The sequence below is a fragment of the Manduca sexta genome, chromosome 10, assembly GCF_014839805.1.
Source record: "Manduca sexta isolate Smith_Timp_Sample1 chromosome 10, JHU_Msex_v1.0, whole genome shotgun sequence".
NCBI classification, from domain to species: Eukaryota; Metazoa; Arthropoda; class Insecta; order Lepidoptera; family Sphingidae; genus Manduca; species Manduca sexta.
In genome coordinates this window covers 4819328-4844959 of record NC_051124.1, presented here as the reverse complement: position 1 = coordinate 4844959, position 25632 = coordinate 4819328, and the positions used below count along the sequence as shown (strand labels likewise).

Here is a 25632-nt window from a genome sequence, read left to right as displayed (position 1 = left end):
TCTCATCTCGTCATTATATTAGAGCCGTATTAATAAATCAATCTCATATTTAAGTGGACTCTACAGCAGTTATTTAATGTTTTGAACTATTTAATAAAGTTTAAGTTGCCATTTAAGAACTTGTACTCAGCTGAATCAGCATTATCTAATGAACAACACTCAGCTGTCTTCCGTCACTTCTGTGACTTAACATATAATTTGAACTAATCGATGGCTCCTAAGTAAACTGTCGTATCTGAAAAAGTAGCGATATTCACTTTTTTATCGTTTCGTTATGTAGGCACTGTTTACTACCAAAACCCATTAAAAAAAGTAAGTAAATGATTGTTAATGAAGCGTTTTTTCGTTTATTAACCTTTGAATTAAATGGGTTTGGTACGTAATAGTACCGAGATAACGAAACGCTAAAATAAGAATACGATAGTTTACTTAACTATCGTAATGTAAATATGGATTTATTAAATACCGAATATCTTAAGATGCTGACCTTAATCTGACAATGTCTTATCTGATATCGCACTTCAGGGCGAAACTGAGTTGTATTTATAACAAAAAAACTGATCCGAGACCCTTTAAATGAAATGTTCTATCGATAAACTGTAAGTGAAATAAAAGAAAACTAAACGATCGCATTAAGCGTGCCGCGGCGTAGCCTCCCCTCATGGAAAATATAATCGTTTGCGGTGAGGGAACATTTCTAAATCACGAATGTGAAAACTTGCATTTGCGACACCGTTAATGTCGACGAGCGTGTCATTGTTGAATTACTGTCATAATTTAGCGAGCAAATTGTTCGAATTAAGTGAATTGTAAAATAATTATCGATGTAATAACGTATATTTTACGATCTGCATTAACACGTTTTGCTACTTTATTCACATGAAAGCGTTAAAATTGGCTGTCATTTATAAAATTGAATATCGCCACGAACACTGTTTAATGTTGAGCGGATCAAGTGCTTTAACTTGTTTTAAAAATATTATTGGGTTAAAGATTCCATTTTTTAAGAAATCTAATTGAAAAATCTTGTATTCTAAAGCTGGATTTTGGCAGATGACCTTTTTATAATAACTATTTTTTTATGAATACTATATTTCTTTAATAGAACTTATTTAATAGATCTCAAAACATTTTTGTAAACAAATGTATCGACATACATACCTACTTACATTCATTAAATGGGTAAACTAATTAAATAACATTGTCATAAGTAAAATAATATCGAAAGACGTCAATTGCTATTGTGTCACACCAAGCAAATAAATATCATTTAGTCACTAACATAATTCATTAACGAATGAATCATTCAATGATTACATAAAAGTCTCACATTGTCCTTAAAAGTGACGAATTGAAATTATTATGGAAAATGTAACACTCGCCTAACAATGCCAATGTATGAAACAATGACTGACTTCTCATCTGGCTATCTTCATATCAGAACAAGTCAGATTTTAATTTCCAAACCGCAGTGGGCCGTAAACGACGTTCGCACTTTACTGTTCCATTGTGTTACACCGCGCCTTACATCACATTACAGACCCTCATACACTACGGCCAGGGACGTAGCCAGCAAATATTACGGGGATGTGACCCCCTAAACAGGCATCATCACCCGTAACAAGAAAAATGCGCCAAACTGTTTCAAACTCTTATAATGAAACCCCTACATATTGTCTTTTATGGCTTGATGTGTAATGTAACGTAAATATATTAAAATTCAGGTATTTATATGCTAGCGCATTTAGTTAATAGTTTGGAATACAAGTAAGTAAACTACTTTTTGGCTCTAACTATATGAACTCAAAAACATGTGCACTACCATTAAATATAAATTGATAAATAACGTATGAGAAATACTTCATATAATTTTGCAATTAATGATACCCTGCAATTTTTCCTAAATTACTACACAGAAACTACCAAAAATGATAAAATAGACACCCATTTAATAGCCCTTCATTACGTACCTTGTCGACAAAGCGTTATATGTAAGAAATAGTAAAATGCAAGAGATCGTTTCTGCCTCGCGACTGGCCATCAGTGAGTCGCCATGAACATTAATGCTTTATGGGTACATAGTGTTTTTGCTGGCCAATCGTCTTCTCGCAGCGGCCAATAGGAAAGGTAATTGTACAGCATTCAAAGTGGTGACAAAGAATGCATCTTACTTTGAGTCAACGTCCTTTCGTTTCTATCAATTTATAGCGAACAGATTATTCGTCAAACAATATTTTATAACAAGCAAATAACAAATTCCAATAAGATGGCAAACATAAAGGCTGTTTTTTAAATAAAGACGGTTTCGATGATTTCGAAGAACTATTCAAAATAGCATTGATAAATATTATCTAGGTAAACATTTATGTTTTTACACGCGCCATCGTGTACTAAGAAACAGTAGCACGAGTGAACAAAATTACAAATAAAATTATTTCCATGATAATGTTCTTACGATAATGCCTCTCCTTTATCATAGAAAGTTTGCTATTGTTACGCTGTCTTTTACATTTTTCTAATTACTTTTTATATGGAGTAATGTTTTTTTTATTTAGAATCAAATAGTAATTATTTTTGCAAATTATCGTAATAATCTGGACGTGAGATTTATTCATCACATAAAAAATACTGACGCACGTAACTCTGTACGGACTAAAACACTTTATGTGTGTGTGTGCGTGTGTTGGTGTTTATAAGAAAATCATAAAGCGCATGAAAACGACAAATAAAAAATAAAATAATTATCATTCCAACTAATTCATTACCGACTTCGACAAATCACCTAACTGAACCGCATTTTTTGCCTCACTTTTAATAGAATGACAAATCCATAGACCAATTTATACCGGTCTTCGTTGATGTATGTAACTCTACACCTACAGTAAGTGAGCTGCCATAAAAGTGACTTGGTCATCAAAACACTGCACTGGTTATTTGATTTGATCAATTTGGACAGGTCCGGAACGGGTCCAGTGGATATGATTTGGATGATGACATTCTTGTAATAAATATCTAATAACTAATATAGTGCGCACCTAATGACCTCCAGCCATTCATTACATTATTCTCAAGTGTGGGAACTTTTTATTACGACACAATATTGTGTGCATTTTTTGTACGTATTTAAATAACAAAATTTTGAACCCTAATAGACTAGTCTTTAGGCTCATATTACGTAGAGACACTTAAGCTTTGTAGACAGGTTCGAATACTATGATTAATACCTTTCTAAAATTGGTAATATATAGAAATAGATAATAATAATATACTTACATATTGTGAAAACTGAAAAAAACAGCACTAGACTGCATCATTGTCCTTCTACCTATAAAGCTACATATTGACAGGCTAATTTAAACTCCCGAATATAGATTTGTACCTCGAATCCAGAACTTTCCGGACTACAGACTCTCATAATACACTTCAAAGGAAACAAAACATATCATAAATATAATATATATCAAATGTATGTGGTATGTAAATCGGTCGCCTACGATACAGGCTGTGCCTAGTGTACCGAGGTATAGTTTTTGTCTTATTATCTCAATTTAATATTATTAGTATGTTACCACCTAAGAGTTATTTGTTTTAGTTCATAAGGAAAATTGTATTTTTGGTAAATTTGAGAAATAAATAAATCATCATAAAAATAATGGTATTGTAACATGGAAATTTGAACCTACTATCTGAAGGCATATCGTAACGGACCCCCGGCTGTCAGTTTTGTCATCAGATTATACACATAATTAGGAGCGAGCGGTCGCCATGTAAACGGCATGACCAGAATGTGACCAAATCATTTTGTGCGGCGGTCATCAACGGGTTCATATTCTTTTTTCGTACCACAAGTGTATTCTATAGAGGTTTATGTGTATTATTTATTTGTATATTTTGTGGTTCTTAATTTCTATGTACCTTTTTAGTTATTTTGATTATTTAAAGAACCTACATATTAATTCATAAAATGCTGGGATTTATTTTCATTACGCGGATTAATGTTTTTAAATTATTTTATCCCCTAAGCATTGAAAATTAGAAGTTTTGGAACTTGAATACGAAAAAAACTAAAATAATCTAATGAGTATATACCAATATAAATACGTGATACATATACAAGTAGTCAATGAAGTTGAGAGCTGCAAGCAGTATCTGTTCACACGTCGCGACAAGCACATAACGTGTTATATTTATGCACTGCGCCTTCCCAACAATACTGCATTGAGAAGTCATGAACATTCACGCTCTGAAACTGCATCATCTCCAAGTTCGCTTTTCATTACCTCTCCAATTCCAAATCGTGTGAATTCACGCAACACTTGGCCAGCAGTATAAAGCCGACCGCAAGAGATTTTCCTGAAAATCTACGCGTATAGAGTCGAGTCGGTCGCAAATGTCACGAAGGATTTACACTCAATCGTAAATCAAAATGGCCGTCGCACCCTCCTCCGGCCCGCGGAACCCACCTGCGCCCGCGCACAATAATTGAATATTTCACGCGGCTCTCTCAACACCTCCTGGAGACGGTCGTAGCGTTACAATGTTGTTTTATCGCTTCTCGCGCATTGTGTTTAGACCCTAAACTGTTGATGAGTGATCATATGAAATGCATTAAGTTTAACAACGATTTTAAAAGCAATATTTCACATCGTTCAGAACACGCCTTTAATGTTAAGCGACGAATATTTTATGATGATTTGTTTCCTTATTGAAATGTGCCCGAGTTTGTAATTGGACAGCGGGTATTAAGATCTCATGCTCAATGACTACTTTGTGGAGCGCTTTGAATTCGCAAAATAATAAAATTTTGCAGATGTTATTAAATAATCAATACAGTATGGTATTTTGCGTCTAATTTGTCCAGTCTTGGGTCCTGAACACACGAAAGTAAAAATATTTATTTAAATTGACGAATTGTACTTACCGTTGGTTTAGTCAAAGCATTAAACTTCTCGGCATGAATATGTAAGGTTATCTTGTGTATAAGTATATTACATTGCAATTTGTAACTTATTCCGAGCCTCATTAGTCTCATGTTAACTAGAAACGTTTAATTCCCATTTGAGCCAATTTTGATTGTTTAAAGCAGGCCGCAAAAATGAGTCAACCAATACGTTATAGACTGGTTTGAACTTGTATGGTAACGTCAGGAAATAACAAGCATTTAAATAGATAGCTTTATCAAAAGACTGTTACTGGGTCATGTAACCCATTTTTTATGATAACACTAACCACCTAAAAACATGGCATTATTCTAGAATAAAAATATTTTTTTTTTATTTTAGGAACTGTTTATGAAAGGGCTGTTCTACAGTGTGGTATATCCATTGTATTATAACAATACATTATTTGACATGTACCCATTTTTTTATTATGATTTGATAATATAATAACATGTGGAGATTGGTACAAAATAAAACTAAACAAATATATAATACTATTCCAAACTAGATACTAGGTAGATTTACAGAAAAATCATAATTTATTTAAAATATTTAATTTGAACAGTTCTAAAACTAAAATCTAACGACCCTTCCTTTCCTTATAGATAAAAATACAGGGCTTAAACACCTTATAGTATATGCATAAACAGATATTAATATTACTATTTACAAATCAAAAAACATCTCAGTCACAACATAGTTTTAACAAATGACCACGTCCATTATCCATTAACGCATATCAAAATAAATCAACACTAACATCTTTAACGCAAACCCAAAAGGAATACCTAAACGCAAATTGTACCGTATTCCCGATGTAGTTCGAATTCAGTCATTTATTCAAAATCGAGTGCTCGCTACACACGAATTATCTGCATTAGACATGTTAATCCACTCATTTTAACAGTAATTTTATTCGGTATTTATCGGTGCATTCATTACTAGTGACCGCAAATCGGGCGCCCAAAAAGCTCGCTATTTTCCGACCATGTGCCGGTAGCTGTGTACCGGTAGTTAGGGCAAGCACACACACTACCGGACAATCCGACACACACCAACATGTGTCACCGCATTATAAAGATTATATCAATATTTTCAATCATTTATCTAGACCTCAATCGCTCTACCTGATTTTCAAATCAATTAATATTCGAATTTATTCATGTTTCGACTCGTTTGCGCGTTTCGGAAGTAGAATTTATTGTAATGGGATATGGTTTTAATTCTATTAATCCTGCTTATTTTAATATTTTTGTATTTTACGTTTGCTATAATTATTTATTTTCGCTGTAGATTAGATTTTTATAATGTTTAAAGTACGGTGTGTGGAGTAGGTACGGCTAGAACCTGGCTACATATCTTGCAGTATATAATAATAGGCATCAATCCATGGCTTGTTTTTGTTCTCATTACAATTGATGTTATTGCACTGATCTAAAGGAAACATAGATTTTTTTATTTCAAATACTAAATATCACTATATTCAAAAAATATTCACATTAATATATATTATATTAATTACTTAACAAAGACATACGGATAAAATATGCGAATTTCTAATACTGTGTGTTCAAATTAGAAAAATGTATCCTTTATAACCTCCAATTACATTGAACAACGTTTTAAAATTATTGACTGTAAAAGCGTTACATCAACTCACGTGCAGTTTTCCATTTCAGGGAAGAGCTTCTCATTAACAATAACAATATCAACAAATCCACCTCAAGTAGCGACCTACCAAAAAGCCATCAAAGTCACCGTCGACGGACCGCGGGAACCGAGGTCCAAAACTAGTAAGTGAAACATCTTGATTTTTTAATCTTTATATATTGTATTTTATAAAATATACTTTATGAATTAATGCCAAAGGCATTGTCCAGTCAACCAATAATGAAAGAATGTAGAAGCATGAAATAAAAGACAAGTAATACAGTGATTCGTAAACACAATAAATTAATTTCTTTACAGAGCTTATAATTATCATTGATAGTAGAGTCAGAGAGGTGATAGATTCTCATTAGTCCCCATTGACACGGCGGTTTACAATTAATTAGCTGGATGAACAATCCCGAAAGGAAAAAAGATTAAAGGGTTTGGATATATCATGGTGAATGCTATACAAGTAATTGTTTTCATTACACCTCTATGAGAAGCTACTTTTTAAAATTAACGCACGTTGGGGTAAAATGGAACACTTTGAAAATTTATTATTTAGTTAATATATTATATTATAGTTAGACCAACGTACTTCAATGAGACTAATTTAAATTAAAACTCAAAAAATTTGATAAAACTAACAGGCCCAATTCATTAGCAGCCGACGACAGGCAAACCGCACGAGGCGTATGAACAATTAAAATATTTATTGTGTTCTATTATTATCATTTATTGTTTTAATAAAGCGATACGATGCGGTGCGGCCGGTGCGGTCCTATCGCCGCTGATAACGGTTTCTTCCCACGGGACTTGGTGGTGATATGACATTGGAACGTACCTAAAGGACGTCGATATTTTTAACGTCACCCATTTTACATTCCGCCTACGCATTGTTACATAATATGGGTTAATTTTTTGTTTTGTTGACTAAAAATATTTATAAAATTAAATACGCAACTTAAGGCATTATTTCGTCATGCATGATCAGGTTGTTTTCTGAGTAATATTTATTTTTTAGAAGATGTTAATATCATGACATGCATGTTCCAATTTTATGTAGGTATGTACTGTAGCTCTTCAGATTTTGTATAGTCATGTTATCGCATTTCATTATCATGAAACTAGTTTAGTTTTTTGTGGTACAAGATCAGCTAAAAACACGAGGGTATAATCGCATCATGTCACTAATTATTACCTCTAACAAACATGGAGAACATGGTGAAGAAATTTCTTACATACAAGAAAATTCTTCGCTGAAATTAGTTTTTTTATACCTATTGAATATTGGTATTATCTTGTGAAGTTAGCACAGGCAACCTTAGTATAGCATAGAATAAAATGGATCCCATTTATATCAAAAACAAATAAATTCCGTAAGACTAACTAAAATTTTTTATCGTAACACAAAGCCGCGAATCTGTTCGCTAGCAATTCTTAAGAAATAATGTAATGAAAATGTTATGTCATATATAAAAATAGATTTGATTTCCGAGAAAACGGCGTGTTATTGTATAATCTAAAATTTGAAATATTTTTTTGTCATTGTAATGACGATAGTTTAGTGCGTGCCAAAAAAGCGGATGTTTTTGTGGCGTCCGATGATAAACAGAACATTAAATTAACGAGAATAATAGTTATTTCTAAGAATTAAAACATTTCTTGTATCCGATTGTACAAAAAAGAATCTTTGACATGATAATGTTTATAATATATATCTAAACTATTAGGAAAGAAAGAAAAGGTCCTTATATATTATTTATTATGTCCTTATTCGTCATATTTCGATGCAGCTTAAAACTCTTTAATTCCGATCATAATATAAAATCTTTTTCTCCAATACAATAAAGAAGTATATAGAAAAACCGATATATTCAAAATATTAAAAAATAATAATAATATTTAAAAATCACACCATAAACCATAGGCTACAGTATCGGTGTGATTGCAACACATATTTCATAAGTCTGAATATAAATAATTACAACTTTCACTTAAATAAACTTTTTATTGAACCACTCTTCCATCACACACAATTTATAATTTAGTAGAAATGTATTCCATACAAAATCCAACCCCACGAAAACTGCGAACTAATTAATATCATAAAATATCGTCTTCCGCCTTCATGTTCGGCCAGTCACGCGAAACTAAGGCCTCGTTCAAAAGGAGTTCAAACTATCATCGAAATTGGCTGACGGTGAAAAAATATTCCAAGGATGTGTTCGACTCGTGTGGGCGGAATGCCGTATATTATTTATAAATTTTTTTCCATTCGATTCAAGTGTAAATATATTATAAACAAATATTTCACCGTATCATTAAATATTTTACGAATACTTCATCGGTCATCGTAATACTAATTTATCCATTAAAAAAATAAAAACATCCAATAAGTCAGAATATTATATTCGAATTTCAAATTCAAAACGCAGTTCCTTTAAACAACCAATAAAAGCAGTGGTCTCCATCCACGTTATAAGCGGAACTCCAAAGAACACACGTTACGCCATATGGAGTGGCAGTGCCGCCGGCAAACAATAGTGAAATTATATCAGTAATAAGTTGTACTCACGCACGGTACGCAACTGCTGGGATCACCTTTGTGCTCCCGATGCAGACATGTCCTATAATTTGACGACCTTCTTCGATGAAAGGTAGCTCAGATGGTAGGAGGTAGCCGCTCTATTGAGACCATTTTTTATTTTTCTGGATGTTGTCGCCATTTTAATTCTTTCGGAGCCTTATGCGCGTTATAATACTTTATTATTTATCTACTTATCATTTACAAATACTTAGAATACTTAGAAATACTTATACTTAGAATCTTAGTCAAACTATAAATTCAAACATTACTACAAAAAAGTTAATACGTTTTTTCTATATTCATCAAATCAGTCAAAGTAAACTTCATACATCAATAAAGACAAATAACCTCTCCGTTGAACTAGAAGACACTTTACTGAATGTCTATTCTATTCTTTCGTGTAATCTACAAGTACCAAAAACTCAATGCAACTGCCAGTCACAACAAGAATACTTCATTAAATTAATTTAACAACAGACATACAGCATCGGGCGGTTATGCCAAAATCCTGTTATGCAGAGATATCAAACAAAGAGTGGAAAGGGCGCACAAAAGGCGAGTACTTAACGAATAAGCCCCAAACTCGACAGGACAAGAAAGGAAGATCTCGCGTGCGCCGGGACTTAAAAGTTTTGAGTTAATAGTCTTAATTTGTAGGTACGACGTAAGCCGCTTCGGACTGACCCTCGTTAATTGTGTTGTCTATTCGCGGTCGGAGTATCGACTATCGATTGTCGATGAATTGTTGAAACGTGTGGATATAAAATTATTCTGTATGCCAGTATTACATAAGATATAGAAATATATTAATAACTTTACATAAATTATTGGTTGATAAATAAATAAATGTATGGATTAAAAATAAATAAGGCTGTATTGTTTTTCAAGGAAACCGATTTCTTTTATATTCTTCATAGATTTTGATAAACTATAAAATCGAATCCAAAATTCCTGGTTCCTTAAAAAATGCTCTATACTACACAAAAATAAAATTCTCCAACATATCGACATCGCAACCTAACATTGCCAAAGCCACAACACTAACCAGTATTGGCGTATAACAATAATAATTAACCGACTGCATTTGTTTGCGTCGATTTCACGACATAATTGCTTCGATATGTTTTGTTGCATTGTGTAAACTCATAAACTAATTTGTACATTCCTCCTAACGTGGACACGTAAATAATTACGTCGGGTCTCGACAAAGGGCCGACACGCCATCCGCCATTACGGCCCACCAAATTAAAGAACAGCATTAGCTGTCTAATAAGATGATTGACACTTGCAATTTTTATAAAATTGAAAAGCAAACGCCGGAAATGTAGCAAATTAAATTTCATGGATATCTAAGATGTTTTTTTGAGCTTTAAAAGAAGGATCTTGAAGAATGTGACATTAGCTTTTTTCACATTTGAACATCCTTATTTTAATTTTTTGGTATTATAAACCTTATTATCAGTCGTTTAAAAGCAAATATATTCGTGAAAGTTGCGTCACTAACACCATATGGCAAAAATACAATTGGAACAATGTGGGTGCATTCGTCATAACTCTGTTTTCTTTTCCGTTTTCTTACGGTAAAAATGTTAAAAGTACCTATCTACAAATAAACAAATTAACAATCTACACTCCCCACCAGGTACAAATGCGTCCACCCACCAAATACGAACGTTCGGGTTCCAGCGGCCGCTGCTGACGTGCGACAGCGCTTCGCTGGCGCTGCGTGACATGGAGTACAAGGGCTCGTCTAGGAGCCTGCGGTCCTTGTCGCACGAGGAACGGGAGTACAAGACCAATGCGAATCTCACTACTGGAGGTAAGTGAATACAAAATTATGATTGGATAATTCAAATTTGGAACGCTTTATGTTCGGTTATTGGTTTTGTAGAGATCACTTGTGATTTCGATTCTTAACTAAGGTTATCGATGACGAATTTGCATATTATTACTTTTATATTATGTAGCCATTACCTTTACTCTTTACATGTGTTTTGGTATCAACAAAAATTCCGTCCGTATAACTATCATCTACCAAAAAACCGTCTTCATAAACACTTCATTCTTCAGTCAAAAGTTTCTTAAATAAACTGTGGCTATTACTTATTGTCCTAAACACATATTTTTTGTTAGAATGCCAGGTTTACTCAAAACAACATTTGCAAACTGTACTAAAACGGGTGGCACAGTTGGCAACAAGTTAGAGTTGACACGGGCCCGGGGCGTGGAGCTAATAACGTGCGTAATGGCGGCGTCATTAGCCGGCGCGCGCGCAGATTGCCGCCGCACTGATGAAAGTCGCTGGGATTGCCTTGTAAACGCCCCGGAGCTTATCATGCGCCCTTTGTTATGACTAGACATGGCACGACGCTAAAATATCGAGAATGACCTCAGTTATAGTGCTTGTTGCTTTCTGGATAATAGAAATATCGACATGTGTCTCAACATTTTATGATTTTATAGGCATTTTATTATATATAAGGTAAAAAAATCTAAATAGTAAAAACAACTCAAGAATGAATATTAGCTGATTAAAGAATTCTCATTCTAGAATCTAACTCGTATCCTATTTACAGAGCTGAATATACGCCAGCTCTGTAATACTTGCCAAATAACTAACAAAATATTGGAAATTTCAAAACTTCCAATAAACACATCTTAGGAAATATCGTAGATGTTACACGGCCGGATTAAACCCAGCGTCAATCATATCTTAGTTGCCAACGAAATCTTGCTGAAACATCTATTTCCACAAAATTTTAAGGTCGCATTGCAAAAACAAGCAAACCATGGGCACTAAAGCAATGCATTGCGACGTAGTTATACTATCAATTATAACAACTAATAAGTATTAATTATTGGATAAGTGTTTTTAGTGTTACAAAATATAAAATACAAACGTTGAGGTCATTTGAATTTGGTTATGGTGGTAATGGATGGTTGTGAATCTAAAGGACAACTAAGCAGTTATCCTTACCACAATATATTCATACACACGTACCTAAACAAAACGAAACAAATACAAAAACTACGAAACGTATAAATATCATTATAACAATTAAGTTTTTAGATTTTTCGTCACTATAAACTTCTAATTGACATATGTATATACTAAATATAAATTACCAGTCCGTGGAACCATCACCAACGTCAGAAAGAAAATACTTAAGTATATTTATTTATTTATTTAACACAAAGACAGAGAAATGGAAAAACACAAGAAAATTCTGTAATTGTATACAGGCATATGACGACACCAACTAAGTGATACGCGTGACGTCTACTCATAAACTGTAACACAATTAATCTTTAAATTGTACAATTGACTACATAGATACACTGTGCTCCTCACGAGAGTTACTTCCTCTGAGAGATGCCTAGCAAGAAGTTGGTATATCGTCCTTTGAACCAAAAGACGACAGTGCGAAGGTGACAGAGACATGAGGCACTAATTAAAAAGAACCTATCCATTAATGAATTTCCTTCCAAATAGACCGAAAAAGGCTATACTATTGATGTCTTGGAATTTCTAATAGATGCTGAAGGATGAGTAGTCGTGAAATAAGGCGGCAGTCGGTTAGAGGTTGGTGATTGTGCGGCTGCAGCCTATCTGAACATTAGTAATGAGCGCAGGCACGGATATTAATGAATTTAACTCCGCTCCGAAACAATTTACAGTTGTTTATAATGTAATTATGTCAAGAAAATTTACATTTAACCTGCACATTTACATATTATTTTTGTCATTGGAATTTATGTTGTAGCTTAATTTAATAATTAACGTTTAAAATGAATAGTCTTCTCAAAATGTGAGCGTTTTTCTAAGTTACCGATGGAATATGAAATATAATACGCAACTACTATAACAAAGCGGCGATAGCCTAGTAAGCGGCGATAGCCTAGTTGGGTGTGGGACGGACTGCCGAGACGAATGTCCGCAGTTTCAAATCCCAAGGGCACACACCTCTGACTTTTCTAAAAAATCATGTGTGTATTCTTTGTGAATTTATCGTTCGCTTTAACGGTGAAGGAAAACATCGTGAGGAATCCTGCACATCTGAGAAGTTCTCTATAGGAATTTCGAAGATGTGTGAAGTCTACCAATCCGCACTAGGCCAGCATGGTGGACTAAGGCCTAATCCCTCTCAGTAGTAGAGGAGGCCCGTACTCAGCAGTGGACAAGTATATAATACAGGGCTGATATTATTATACTAAAACTTAACCACCTACTACTACGTACACCTTATCAAATCGTCGAAACGAACATGCAATTTGCTCCATCTTAATAACTACTTAATATACACGTTGGTGACACGTTTCTAACCAGCCCTAATGCACCACAGGTTAAAAGACCCATTTCTAAGCCATTAAAAAAATAGTGGTACAATTTTCACTACACTTTCCTGATAAATAAACGGTTTCGCTTTAAATCTGACACCTAAGTAGTGCCAGCATGCGTATAGCAGCCGGCGCGGGCGAGGAGCACACTCCCGGCAATCGGAACCGGCCAATTATGCGGCTTGATGGAACACCTTGCAAGCCCGCCGACGAGCCACCGCACGCGTACCGCCGCACTCACAACTCTAAACAATAAGCCCAATGTTAACTTACTTGTAATTGCGTTCTGATTGTTTGTAAGCCTCAGCAAAGGTTAATTGGTTATAGCGTGCCTCTAAGCGTTAAAAATGAGAATAGAAATTTTCTTTTTTAAAATATCCATTTTCCAGGATGTAATCTAGTTGTATTGTTGTTATCAACATACTTAATTACATTACCTAGAATAACTTCAACCAGTCCAGTCGACAAAAAACGGACACGCCCCAATGGACATTTGCCATTTTTTTCTGTAGTAGGTACTATACAGTATTCTTTGTCTGTGTTAAGCTTTCATTGAGGCAAACTATTTCTTGATAATATTGAGATGCTGAGAATTAGAGGTCGTCAACCTCTGGATGAGCCACGAGAGAAAAATAATAACAATAACTTCAAATGCTATCCGAGAAAAAACTGATGCTTCAATGTCATTACAACGCGGCGCGTAACATCGTGCGCCATAGACATAGGAACTTCTAGAAATGTCTTTCTTTCTCATAACATATTTATTGGCTTTGTCTCATTGATAAAATAGGTTTTAGACTTTTATGAAATGTATTAAACTACTGTTTTACCACTTCCTCGTTTCAAATAAATTAAGACTAAAACGTACTAGAAACTTTTCAGAGAAAATAAAAGGTTTATCGGTGAAGCTTTTAAAGTATTAAAAATATATTTTAAAAGCTTTGCAATTGTCTTATCAATCTTGCTACAGGTTGGCATCGGTAAACTGTATTGTATTCAAGAATCAACATAGCGTCATAAAATAATTATAGATATTTGTAGCGACTGTTGATTTAAACAGATACACGACATTACGATCATTTGGAAGGCATGATTACATTATACAGTCAATTCTAGTATTGTCACGTGTCAAACTCCGCGCTTGTCTATCACCATTTGAATCAGAAGTAATCAGAGTGCCGGCCGCCGGGCCGTCACTAACATTTTGTAATGCCTGTACGCTAACATTCATACGCGCCGTCATTACTGTATCCTAATCATCCTAAATCTCCGTTAATAAACACTTTCAATGCACATATAAACACATTTACGAACATCGAATCAACTATTTGTATATCGTATTTAAGGAGTCGTATAAATGTTTTATGTTGGCAGCTTTCACCACAACATAATGAACCCATTGACAGCTCAACTAAATTGCTATAGAAAACATAATCTATTTCTCAAAAACATTCAATTCAATGGGCAGTGTAATATTATATCGCGCCTTATTTCCGGTACAGTATTTTCGATTTGATTGATCAATTTCGATGATCAATAATCTCGGGCGCCGTGATTGGCTACCGGCCGGCAACCTATCCTATCATTGAGACGATATTTTTTACTGTTTCACATTACAAAGCGTTGATTCACAACGGGGTCTATTGAGTATTGGAAGCGATCGTGCTATGTATAGCAAAGTGAAGTTAAAGTCGTCGGTTATCGGACGTTACGCCACGTCGGCGCGTAGGCTTGCGGTTACACTTACACAAATAAAGTCAATCTTGGTGCGAGAAACAGGGTCCGTGTGAAAATTTGATAACGAAACTATAGATCGATGGGGATGCAGAAATCACGGGCTGATAGCTGCGGTTTCAGTCGGTGTGCTACTGTGGGATGTAATAAGCGGACGGGATTAGCAGCCGCCTACGCGTTGTGTGCGCCGCTGTCGCCTGCCGCCCGCCCGGTGCCCACAGCGAACACACGTGCCTAACTTACTTACATGCCCTCATCTCTCGTCTCTCGGACGGATACTTTATTTTCGTAATAATAAACTGTTGAAAAATAGAAAGAAATATTGAAAAAACGAGCTTAAATCAAATAAAATAATCAGAATTCAGCTAGTTAAGATTAATTTAATGATAGTATTTTCAACTTATAAAAACATAAAAATGTGAGAATAAAAAAACATTTTAAATCTTTTAAAGTTTTTTTTTTCTTGTGAAAACCTCTGGAAAATCCCAATAAGTACCTAATCAACTAAAGTTTCCAAAAAAACTAATCACGTACTAAACTGCCGATAAAATAACTTTATTCGTAAAGGATGTCAACAAAAAAGTCCACTTATCGAAACCGGTGCATTCTACAGAAATCGAAGAGCGGTAATCGAGCTACTGAATGTATCTTCTTAGGACATTAAAACTATTAAAATGTATGGTGGGCGGATCTCTGCGGCTTGAATTAAGCTCGCCGGCCACAAACCACAGCTTCTGGACGAGCTGGACAGTTACCTTCTTACTTGTGGACTATTATCGGCACTATTATTTTATAATTGCCTTATTTCGCTCGATTGTTTTCATATAGTATCTATAATAAAGATAAATTCTTTATATGATGTCAATGAAGATATCATAATTATACGTAGTTTAAAATTTCTATAAGTTCTTATATGCTTTAAACATGACAAAAATATGTAATTGAAACAGACTTACTGTAAATTCGTTTACTATATTTCGTGAAAACAACTGAACTAGGTTCATATAAATAATAAAAAAAAATCTTTTTGCAAAATCATTTTAACTCATTTTGCAAGTATTTGTATTAACAAAATCGATATGACCTTAAGTTTAACATTCTTATGGCATTCATTTTAGCATAGGAGATAGAAACAGGAGATCATCCGATATACTTTGTAGTACCTACTGTACCGTAGTATCTTACTAGATAATGATAGGTACCGAAGCACACACAGTAAAAATCCTATAACTGCTGCCAGCATGGCCGAGAATGCACATCCAATAACACAACTAACATAAATATTCTAAATATTTTCACTCACTTTCATTACTCCTCAATACAATTGGCTTATATACTTACCGTACGCACAGTTTCAAGATCATAAATCACATATAAAAATATATCAATAACGGGTCGCTCAAAAAATATTTATAAGTAAGGGGATAAGGAAATAACCGTATGTACTTCCCGTAAGTAAATACATACTCGTTTATATTCTTGTGCAATATATTACAATAGTTTTAAATTGTTAATGGAGCTGTAGACTATTCAATCTACCGCAAAATATTTTACACAAAATCAGCGAGCACTGTGTCTATTATTCATGTAATTTCGTCTATCTATCGTATCCCCTAACTCATTACAATCGGCCACTATTTTCAATTGTGTCTGTTTTCTCGCATTCGGAATGAACTGTAAAGTGCACGGTCAAATACGCTAACCGCAAGGATAGCTTCTAGCCTGTGCGAATAAAATAAGTATACTATAGGAGGCTTAATTATTTGAGGATAATGTTGTTTTAGTATATTAAAGTTACATTACTAAATTTTCAGTTTATAAAGTTTGTAAATTTTGATCTTGCCAGTTTTAATGAACCTTCAAAATTTGTGGTTCTAGAATTTTAATAGCTTATTTCTTACTCGCTGCTTAGCCGCAGTACAAACCTCCACAGCGTCCTTAAGTAGATTACCAGAATTAGAGGGATGAAGACTTATTCCTTGGATCTGGTCCAGAGGATGTTTGGAAAGTATCCTTTAAAAATTAAATATTTTTTAATGAAAAAAAAAAACATTTTCTGCTTCACTCTTTAGTTTTGTTAGTCGATATTGCTTGCAATTGTGCAACATTATTATTATATTTAGAGTAATGTACATATATAAATATATATTTTATACATTTCAAGTGTAAACTATTATTAATGTAATCTATATAGAGCACCATACCATCATCGACATGTTGCACAATATTTTTATTTCATATACGAAATGCGATCACCGTTAAACATAGCGATTCACATAGTAAACACAATATACGTAAAGAAACTGTCCAAGCTCGTACATTACAAATTTACACAAGAGCCTCTAATTTTCACACACTTATATCTGTTGTGTTACAGAAATGTCTTTTTATTTAAGTTCTTTTTTACAATGGTACTAAAATAGCATGAATGTATATTTGTTCGAATACAATGCTTAGTCTATTCAATCTGTACTCGTAAGTTGATGTAAAACTTATAAAAGAAAATACACTGACATCAATTATTTATTAAATGGGTGTTACTCGTGGTGTCCCCGCGTAATAAGTCCTTCCCGTTACATAATTCCCTAAATCACCATAGCGATCCATTATGTCATTAGTACCTCACGCCAGCGTCGTCTACCTAAAAATAAGGTTTATTTGTGTGCCAAATGTCACTCATAACAAACATCCAAATTAACATTTTTATAAATCTTTCCATTTATATTAATATAAGATTATAATTACGAAAGGGATACGTAAGTTCAAAAGATCAGTAAAGTTTAGCGGGACGAGAAGCGAGCACGTAGCACGAATGAAGCATTAAAGGCTCAGTCGCTCCATCTCGAGGATCAGGTGGTAGCCAGGCGTAATGTCTCGCATTTGCGGTCGCTGCCGGCAGGATACGCGCTTGTACTGTAATGAGCAACACATAACGAAGCCCTACAAATAATTCTACCCACGAAAAAAACACATGGAATCACGTACCCGTATCCTTCAGAGGAAAACGCGTATCGTATAGCACCGTACCATCATCTGTCTCGCTCCACCGTAAGGCGTTAAAGAAGGATGCCAAATTAATATTCGCTCCCGATACATTTTTGAAGTGTCGGCCGATCTCAATGCAATCAATTATTGTTCTACGTGTTGCACGGATACCTTATGTCGGTAATGTTTGAGTTTGTTACGAAAAAAATACATTGTAAAAATCGTGTCGGTAATTTGCGTAGTTCCTTACGACACCACATTTCGAGTTCCCATTACGCTGGCCATATAATTTGTAAGCAATTGTTAAGATATGCTTCAATAAATGAATGAGAGGACACTTTACTTTATTTAGAAGTAAACGAGTGCAGCGTTGTCCCGTGAAGCGGTAATGATTTGATTATCTCGCTGACAGCACACGGGCATTGCACAAAGCTCAGGCACACAGTAGTAGAGCTGCTTATCTTTGCCGTTGTTACATAGCAATTTTCTAATGCAACCACATTATTTAAAACTTCAATATAGATTTATTTTGTATTTATTTAACGTATGAAATGTTTGGCTATATCCAAAATTCATCATTATCGTTGTCGAAACAGTTCGAACTGTTTTTTTTTTCAATAGCGAAACTTGTGCCATCTTAAAAACAAATAAACACTTTAGATTTTTGTAATAGTCTAATCAATAACTTAAACCTGAACATACAAGACCGAAGACCACTAACCAAGCTTAATCTGCATATCAAGAGAGTATAGTCATGTTATCTATTAAACTCTAATACGCTATGCAAAATAGGACTCTCCAATCAGCACTCGCCACATTCCACTGCGTTTGCGATACAAATAAATACAAATGATTCTAATCCGATGTGATGTCGAGTGCAGTGTGTGCCGGTATGTGTCCGAGATGTGATAGGTAACGCTAGCCAGTGTATCGCGTGTACGAGGGATAATATTACGCGATCGGCCGGCTGTATCAACGATCGTCAATCGGCCGGATCCATTCCGCGTAACAATACCTTCGGAGGCCACGGCGCCGGCGGGACTGCGCTCATCGGAGTAGCGTCGCACCACTCTGAGATCACATAACGTCTGAGTAACATAAACGACGTAAATCTGCGAGCAAAATTTTGCAGGAGATGATTGTGGCCTAAAAATGGTTTTATTATAATATTTTTTATGGTTCTGTGGCCATCTTGATTTATGAATACATTTTGAGATTAATGGTTAGATGCGATATATAGAGATAAGAAAACAGAGAAAAATAGTTTCTGACGACAAAATACATGGATCATAATATATATTACGAATCAGTGGCAAATTATTAAGAGTTAAGAACTGGAAACTGGGTAAATTGAAATGAAAGAAAGCTGGTGCTTATTTAAAATGTGAGTCAGAGAACTGCTCCTGGATATAATGGAATAATTCTTTGACTTGACAGTGTTTTATATTCATTTATTTGTCTTGTTCTTGTATGTATAATGTCAATATTTTAATATTACTCTATAATATTTTTTTTATTATACATACGCTGTAAATTTAGTAAAATGATGTTATATGTCATTATTTTAAGATGCACCTGCTTTGTTTATCTCTGCATCACCCTAAGGTCGACTGATAGAAAATGCCTTGGCATTTAATACGCATATGTACTTCTCGATACGTACCGTGTATAAACAAATGAAATTAATTGAGAAAAATGAATTTTACCAGTCAATATATAGACTTTACAAATTATAAATCGCAGATTATATTTTTAAAATAATAATGTGCTATAACTAAGATATGCTTGTTGTTTTTGTAAACACTAAATTTAAGTTCTGCAGTCTAGAAAATATATTATTAAGTAAGATGTATTTTACTCGTTACTGTATTTCATGACTCTACTTGTTACTGCTTACATGTATTATATTAAAACATATTATACACTTCTCAAAATAACACAACCCAAAATAATTTATAACAAAACATAATCATACATATTTAATTTTTTATTGTTTACATAAATTAGGCTGATACCATTTTACCTAGTCAGGGCAGTCCGCGTCCGCAAGTTTAGCGGCCCCATATCTAACCTTAGCAACTTACATTACCTACAGTGAACGTGTCTTAAGAATCGAACGCATTGAACCGGACAATGTTACCGTTTGTAGATTATTATATCTTACTGAAACTATTCACCGTTAAACTGTTACATACATATAACATTACTTTATGTACCTAACCAGTAACTGCAATGAATGCAATATATATAAATGTAGGAAATTCTTTTCTTTCGTATCAAATCAACTTAGTTATACTGATAAGTATATTACTAAAAACTTTTTAAAATTTTAATGTTTTATGCCCACGCTGTAAACGCGAATTATACCGCGAAATACAATATGAACGTCATCACGATGACTCGTGCTGAAAAGGAAAAAATGTAAATAAATGAATGAATTTACGATTAAAACTTGTTTCACAGATATATGTGCTTTAGTTCAAAGAGTTAAGGACACAAGTAACTTTGCTAAAAGTTTAACAAGTAACCTTAACAAAGTTTCATAAATAGAATGCTGCATTGTGTATCATATACAGACATTAACCAAAACAAAAGCGTTCATAAACCTATAATTTCTGGAAAATATATTTTAATATTACAAGTAAATACCAACAAAAACTGTCCAACATTGTTGCTTTAAACTTTTTTATCCACAAAAAATATGAGCAAAAATACCAGCAGTCCGCGTACTGCGGTTGCACTTAGAAGACTATCATTATTCCACATTACTTGCTAACCTGTGCTCTCGAATGGACGAAGGCCGACCCAAAACATAAACGTTTACATGCGCTCGTGCGGAGATATCACTTCTACGTATTTTGTTACTTCTGCGAATCGTAATGACGAACTAACTTGTTCTTATTAAATGTTATATTGAAACAAAAAGCTTTAGTAAGGGAAAATGGTTAATTTAAAATACGAAATTATGTCTTTATTGATTAATTTGCTATGCAGTTATTAATGATTTAAAATATAATGTTTTATGACATGACCCTTAGTACTTATATCCTTCGATTCTAATAGTAATTGTTAAAAGCTATAGAATGTAAAGCTAAAGTAAAAGTAATGTTTGTAACCTTCCCTAAAAATACCAACTTACAAAACTGTCTTTCGAAATACCGCGTGAATCATTTTACGATTATTATGAATCAAATGAATCACTATTTGAAAGTGCATATCATTATTTAAATAAAGGAAGTAATACTTCTAAAGAATGTAAATAGAATCTTTTATTATTTTGAAATATAAATTTTCACCCTTATGTTCCTAGAATGTTAAATTATTAAAATAATATTTAACAAAACCAAAAATGGCGCATCAATCACGAGATGTCGTTCCTTTTTTAAATTCTACGATAGAAATAATTAATTATAATAGTAAAAGGACAAGCTTACAAGAAACGAGATTGTGGACCCTTTCTTCCTTCGGAGGTTTCATCGAGAGCCGTCAGGCACAGGATGTATCGAATTACGTCGGCTCGCGATGTAAGCGATCACCGAAAAGGAAGAAAAAAATCAAGAAAAACAACAACGAAACAATGCCGAGGGGTGAGAATATTCTTATGAGAGTTTAATAAGATTATAAAGCTTCAGACAAGTATGCGCCGAGATTGTTATAGGTCTTTCTCGTTGTTCACTGATCACGTTTTTGCTGTGTACTCTCGTTACAAAATAATTTAACAAAAAAAAAAAACAAATACACATCACGTATTTATCCCCGAAGGCGTATGCAGAGACGCACCAGGGCTCTCACGTTGCGCCAAGTGCTCCGTCCCATGATGTGATAGTGGGCGAGCTTATCGCCGTATCGGGCACAAATTCCAGAATTCAAGCTCGTACTGAACAGAAAAAATATCACTTTGCCTGGCCCGGAATTCAAACCCAGGAGCGCTGTCATGTCGCGCATGCACTACAACTACGCCGCCGGGGCAGCTAGGCAATAATTAAAACATTATAAGAATTTATAAAAAGGTTTACAGTTTTATAATAATAATATCAGCCATGTATTAATTGTTTGAAAACATTCGTAAATATTTATTTATCTCAAGAATTATTGGTTCGTAATGTTTACCTTAATTTGTCTTTGAATTTCCTAAACGAATGTATTACAATCACAAACATTAACGTGCAGTTTGAAATCCGTACTAAGGCCACTGAATAAAATATGAAACAGAGTTGAAATGTAATAGTGGCTTAGTTAGTTAAAACAGAATCAACACGAAGCTATAATTTTATCAGATTCATAGTCGTGCAGTTAGTAGGTATACTGCTTATTTTATTTGCCTTCAAAAATATTTTTCTACATACAATACAATATTCTTTTTTGAAATAACTTCAAAAAGTTCTTACGTATGACAATCAACTTCTGTAAAAATAAAAGGAAAAAATAACAATAAAAAGAGGATTTCCCCGGCCTACGCATATTATAATACACAGTCTGGATTTTTATTTCCTTACAAAACATACTATACTCTGACCCTGCCGTTTTACTTTTAAAAATCTTCCACGAACATTTACGCATAATCAAATCGACAAAATATCGTATCGATACCCACATCAAAACAAACGATTGCGTGACAGGAAAATTGAACTATTGAATTTATTAAACAAAATGGCACGCCACTGTTTGCTAGCAAAAAGATCAATTAGTAACCACAATCGGATCACGAAACGCATAACTTAATTTGCGACAATTATACACCGTAATAACGTAACGTTAATTATAACACTAATTACATGGTCGACACACGTGAAATTTGTGTAACAAGAACAAGCGCGCCGCTCAAAGGAACTTAATCACACACCCCGCCCCTAATCAACGCCCTTGATTAGCTCTGTATGCAATCGAACTGCTTATATACTCATTTAAGAGTTTATTGTACAATAGCGTTGGTTACTAGCTTATTATGTTGTATATTTGTAAATAAAGTAAGGTTAAACAATTCTAAGCTATTTGAAATATCAGATATGTCCTAAAAACAGGAAGTTCGAAGCAAATACGACTAATGTACGTGGATATACATGAAGCACAGTTTACTCATACCTATTCCGGAAAACAACAATGTGAAAATAATAACAATACAGAATTCAACGGTAACAATATAGCTAAGCTCTGTACCCGATAGGTAAATGTTTTAAAATACAACTGTCAACCACAATTTAAAATTAATGTCTACACAAACCGAAGATCATACAAATAGTTCCATATTTAAAAGTAAAAATACTTATTATACCAACGCAACTAAATTATACTTTAAATGAAGATATTATATCTCAGTTCTGGAGTTTAAGCTAAAATGATTTAAAATTAAGAAATTTTCCTGAGACAATTCTTTTAAGCTTCAGATCATAATAATATTATAAACTTGACTCTAGCAGAACTAAACTCATCAGTAATAACGTAAACTATTAACTGCTATCGAATTTAACTATCATTAAACATTTCATTTCCACGTTACGAGCATTCAAGTTGAATTTTGCCGTCTGTTTTTAACAATTCCAACACAAACGCGTACGTGAATCGCAATGTTCATTTGTTTCATATTCGTTAAACAGTTCGCGCGCGGTGTTTTGACAGTTCGCCGCGCGGACGGCCCGAGGTGAGGGTGTTAATGTGACATTACCCTCGCTGCGAGGGGGGAGCGGGTGCCAACGCGAGGGGGAGCGCGGAGAGGGCGGCGGGGGACGCGGCCGGTAATTATCCCACGTCACCGACAGGCCTAGGCTCCCTGCTCGTGCCTACGACTATGTTAACAGCTAGCTTTCATAACTATCAAGGTATAGTCGCCGATTCACCGGTTATTATGCTTGATAAGATCGGAATACTAGAACAATAACAATAGGTTTACTTTTCATGTGCCAAAACTTTCCAGTATATTATATGTATACGGGCAAGCATATCTCCAAACATCTTGTCACCACTTTACTTTATTAACAACTTTATGTTTACGTCTGAGTGCAAGTATCTAACCGAGGAAGGAAGTGCTACTATAATAAACCTGTCACGATTGTTCGTTTTTACCTCTCAAAAATCTTAGTAAATCTGTCTAATTTATCTGAGAATATGTGCTTTATTGATACATCTAATGTAATATCAGTAACGAGGTGTTGGACTACGAAGTAGAGAACGAAGTGGTCTTGAATTACGGGCATGGAAAGTAGACAACCGTATGTACAATCACTCCCCAAAGGTAGGTGAACAAATCGCTTTTAAAATTCTCTTTTGATATCAACAATCATTTTTATTAATTTAATTAAATTCCAAGGGCTTACTTTATTTAAGATAAAGAAAAAGAATATTTCAATTAAAGTGGATGTGTAGAAGCGCTTTGGAGTTATAAATTTGTTCGGCTACTTTTATGAATGGTTTTAAAAATATTATTAAATTATATAAGGTGTAGGATATAATAAGAAAAAGAAGAGAATAATATTCTCTATCATCAAAGTTTAGAAGAGTCTATAATGAATATACCTTCAATAAAAAGTAATAGATAACTCAATTCAATTTATATAAGTAATTTACCAATCTTCTGCACACGGCTCTGCTCACCCGAAAATTCAAATTATTCTGTATTTATATTACAGAACTTAAGTTGAATGAATAAACTGTATTGCTACGATTCTCAAATGCTTTTCACTAACAGTAAACTACATTTCCTTAATTGTGTATTTTTTTCTCGAGAATTATCGGCTGAGCAGAAGCTGGTGTAGAAGATGTTATACCATACAATTTGTATTCAGTATCTTTTGTATAGAATCTATATATAATTAAACAAAGAACGCCTTTTTGGAAATCATAGATATCAAAAATAAAATACAAATAAAAAGTCGATGTAACATGTTCGTTACTAGAACTGACTACGTGTAAGACAAAATAAGGAAAACGTTCGTCGGCGTCTATATAAGATATTTGGACGTCACACTGATGGCATTATACCAGGGTTCAGTAAATACCTTATTTTACGACGAAGCTTAGTATGCTTGATGGAAGGTACATTGTTCTTTATGCACGTTAGATGCAAAAACACGTAATCGAAACGAAAAAAGCACGTAACCGGAAATTTTTACCTGATGAACAATATTTCTTTATAACGTAAACAAACTCTTCAAATAATAATATAAGCTCTGTATTATATACTGTCTCCTCTACTACTGAGATGGATTAGGCTTTAGTCAACCACGCTGGCCTAGTGCGGATTGGTAGACTTCACACACCCTCAAAATTCCTATAAAGAACATTTTCGGTATGCAGGTTTTCTCACGACATTTTCCTTTGCGATTAAAGCAAGCGATAGTTCACAAAGAATACACACATAATTTTAGGAAAATCAGAGGCATGTGCCCTTAGGACATTCGT

General features: G+C 34.1%; 1 protein-coding gene across 1 annotated transcript in view; it reads left to right on the top strand.

Annotated features, from left to right (window-relative positions):
* Positions 1–25632, top strand: part of LOC115440234 (runt-related transcription factor 3) — a 55790-nt gene that overhangs the window by 18634 nt on the left and 11524 nt on the right. Inside the window, exons 3-4 of the mRNA XM_030164452.2 lie at positions 6620–6733; positions 10823–10999. Coding sequence (XP_030020312.1) covers positions 6620–6733; positions 10823–10999 — 291 coding nt within the window. The remainder of the gene's footprint in view (positions 1–6619; positions 6734–10822; positions 11000–25632) is intronic.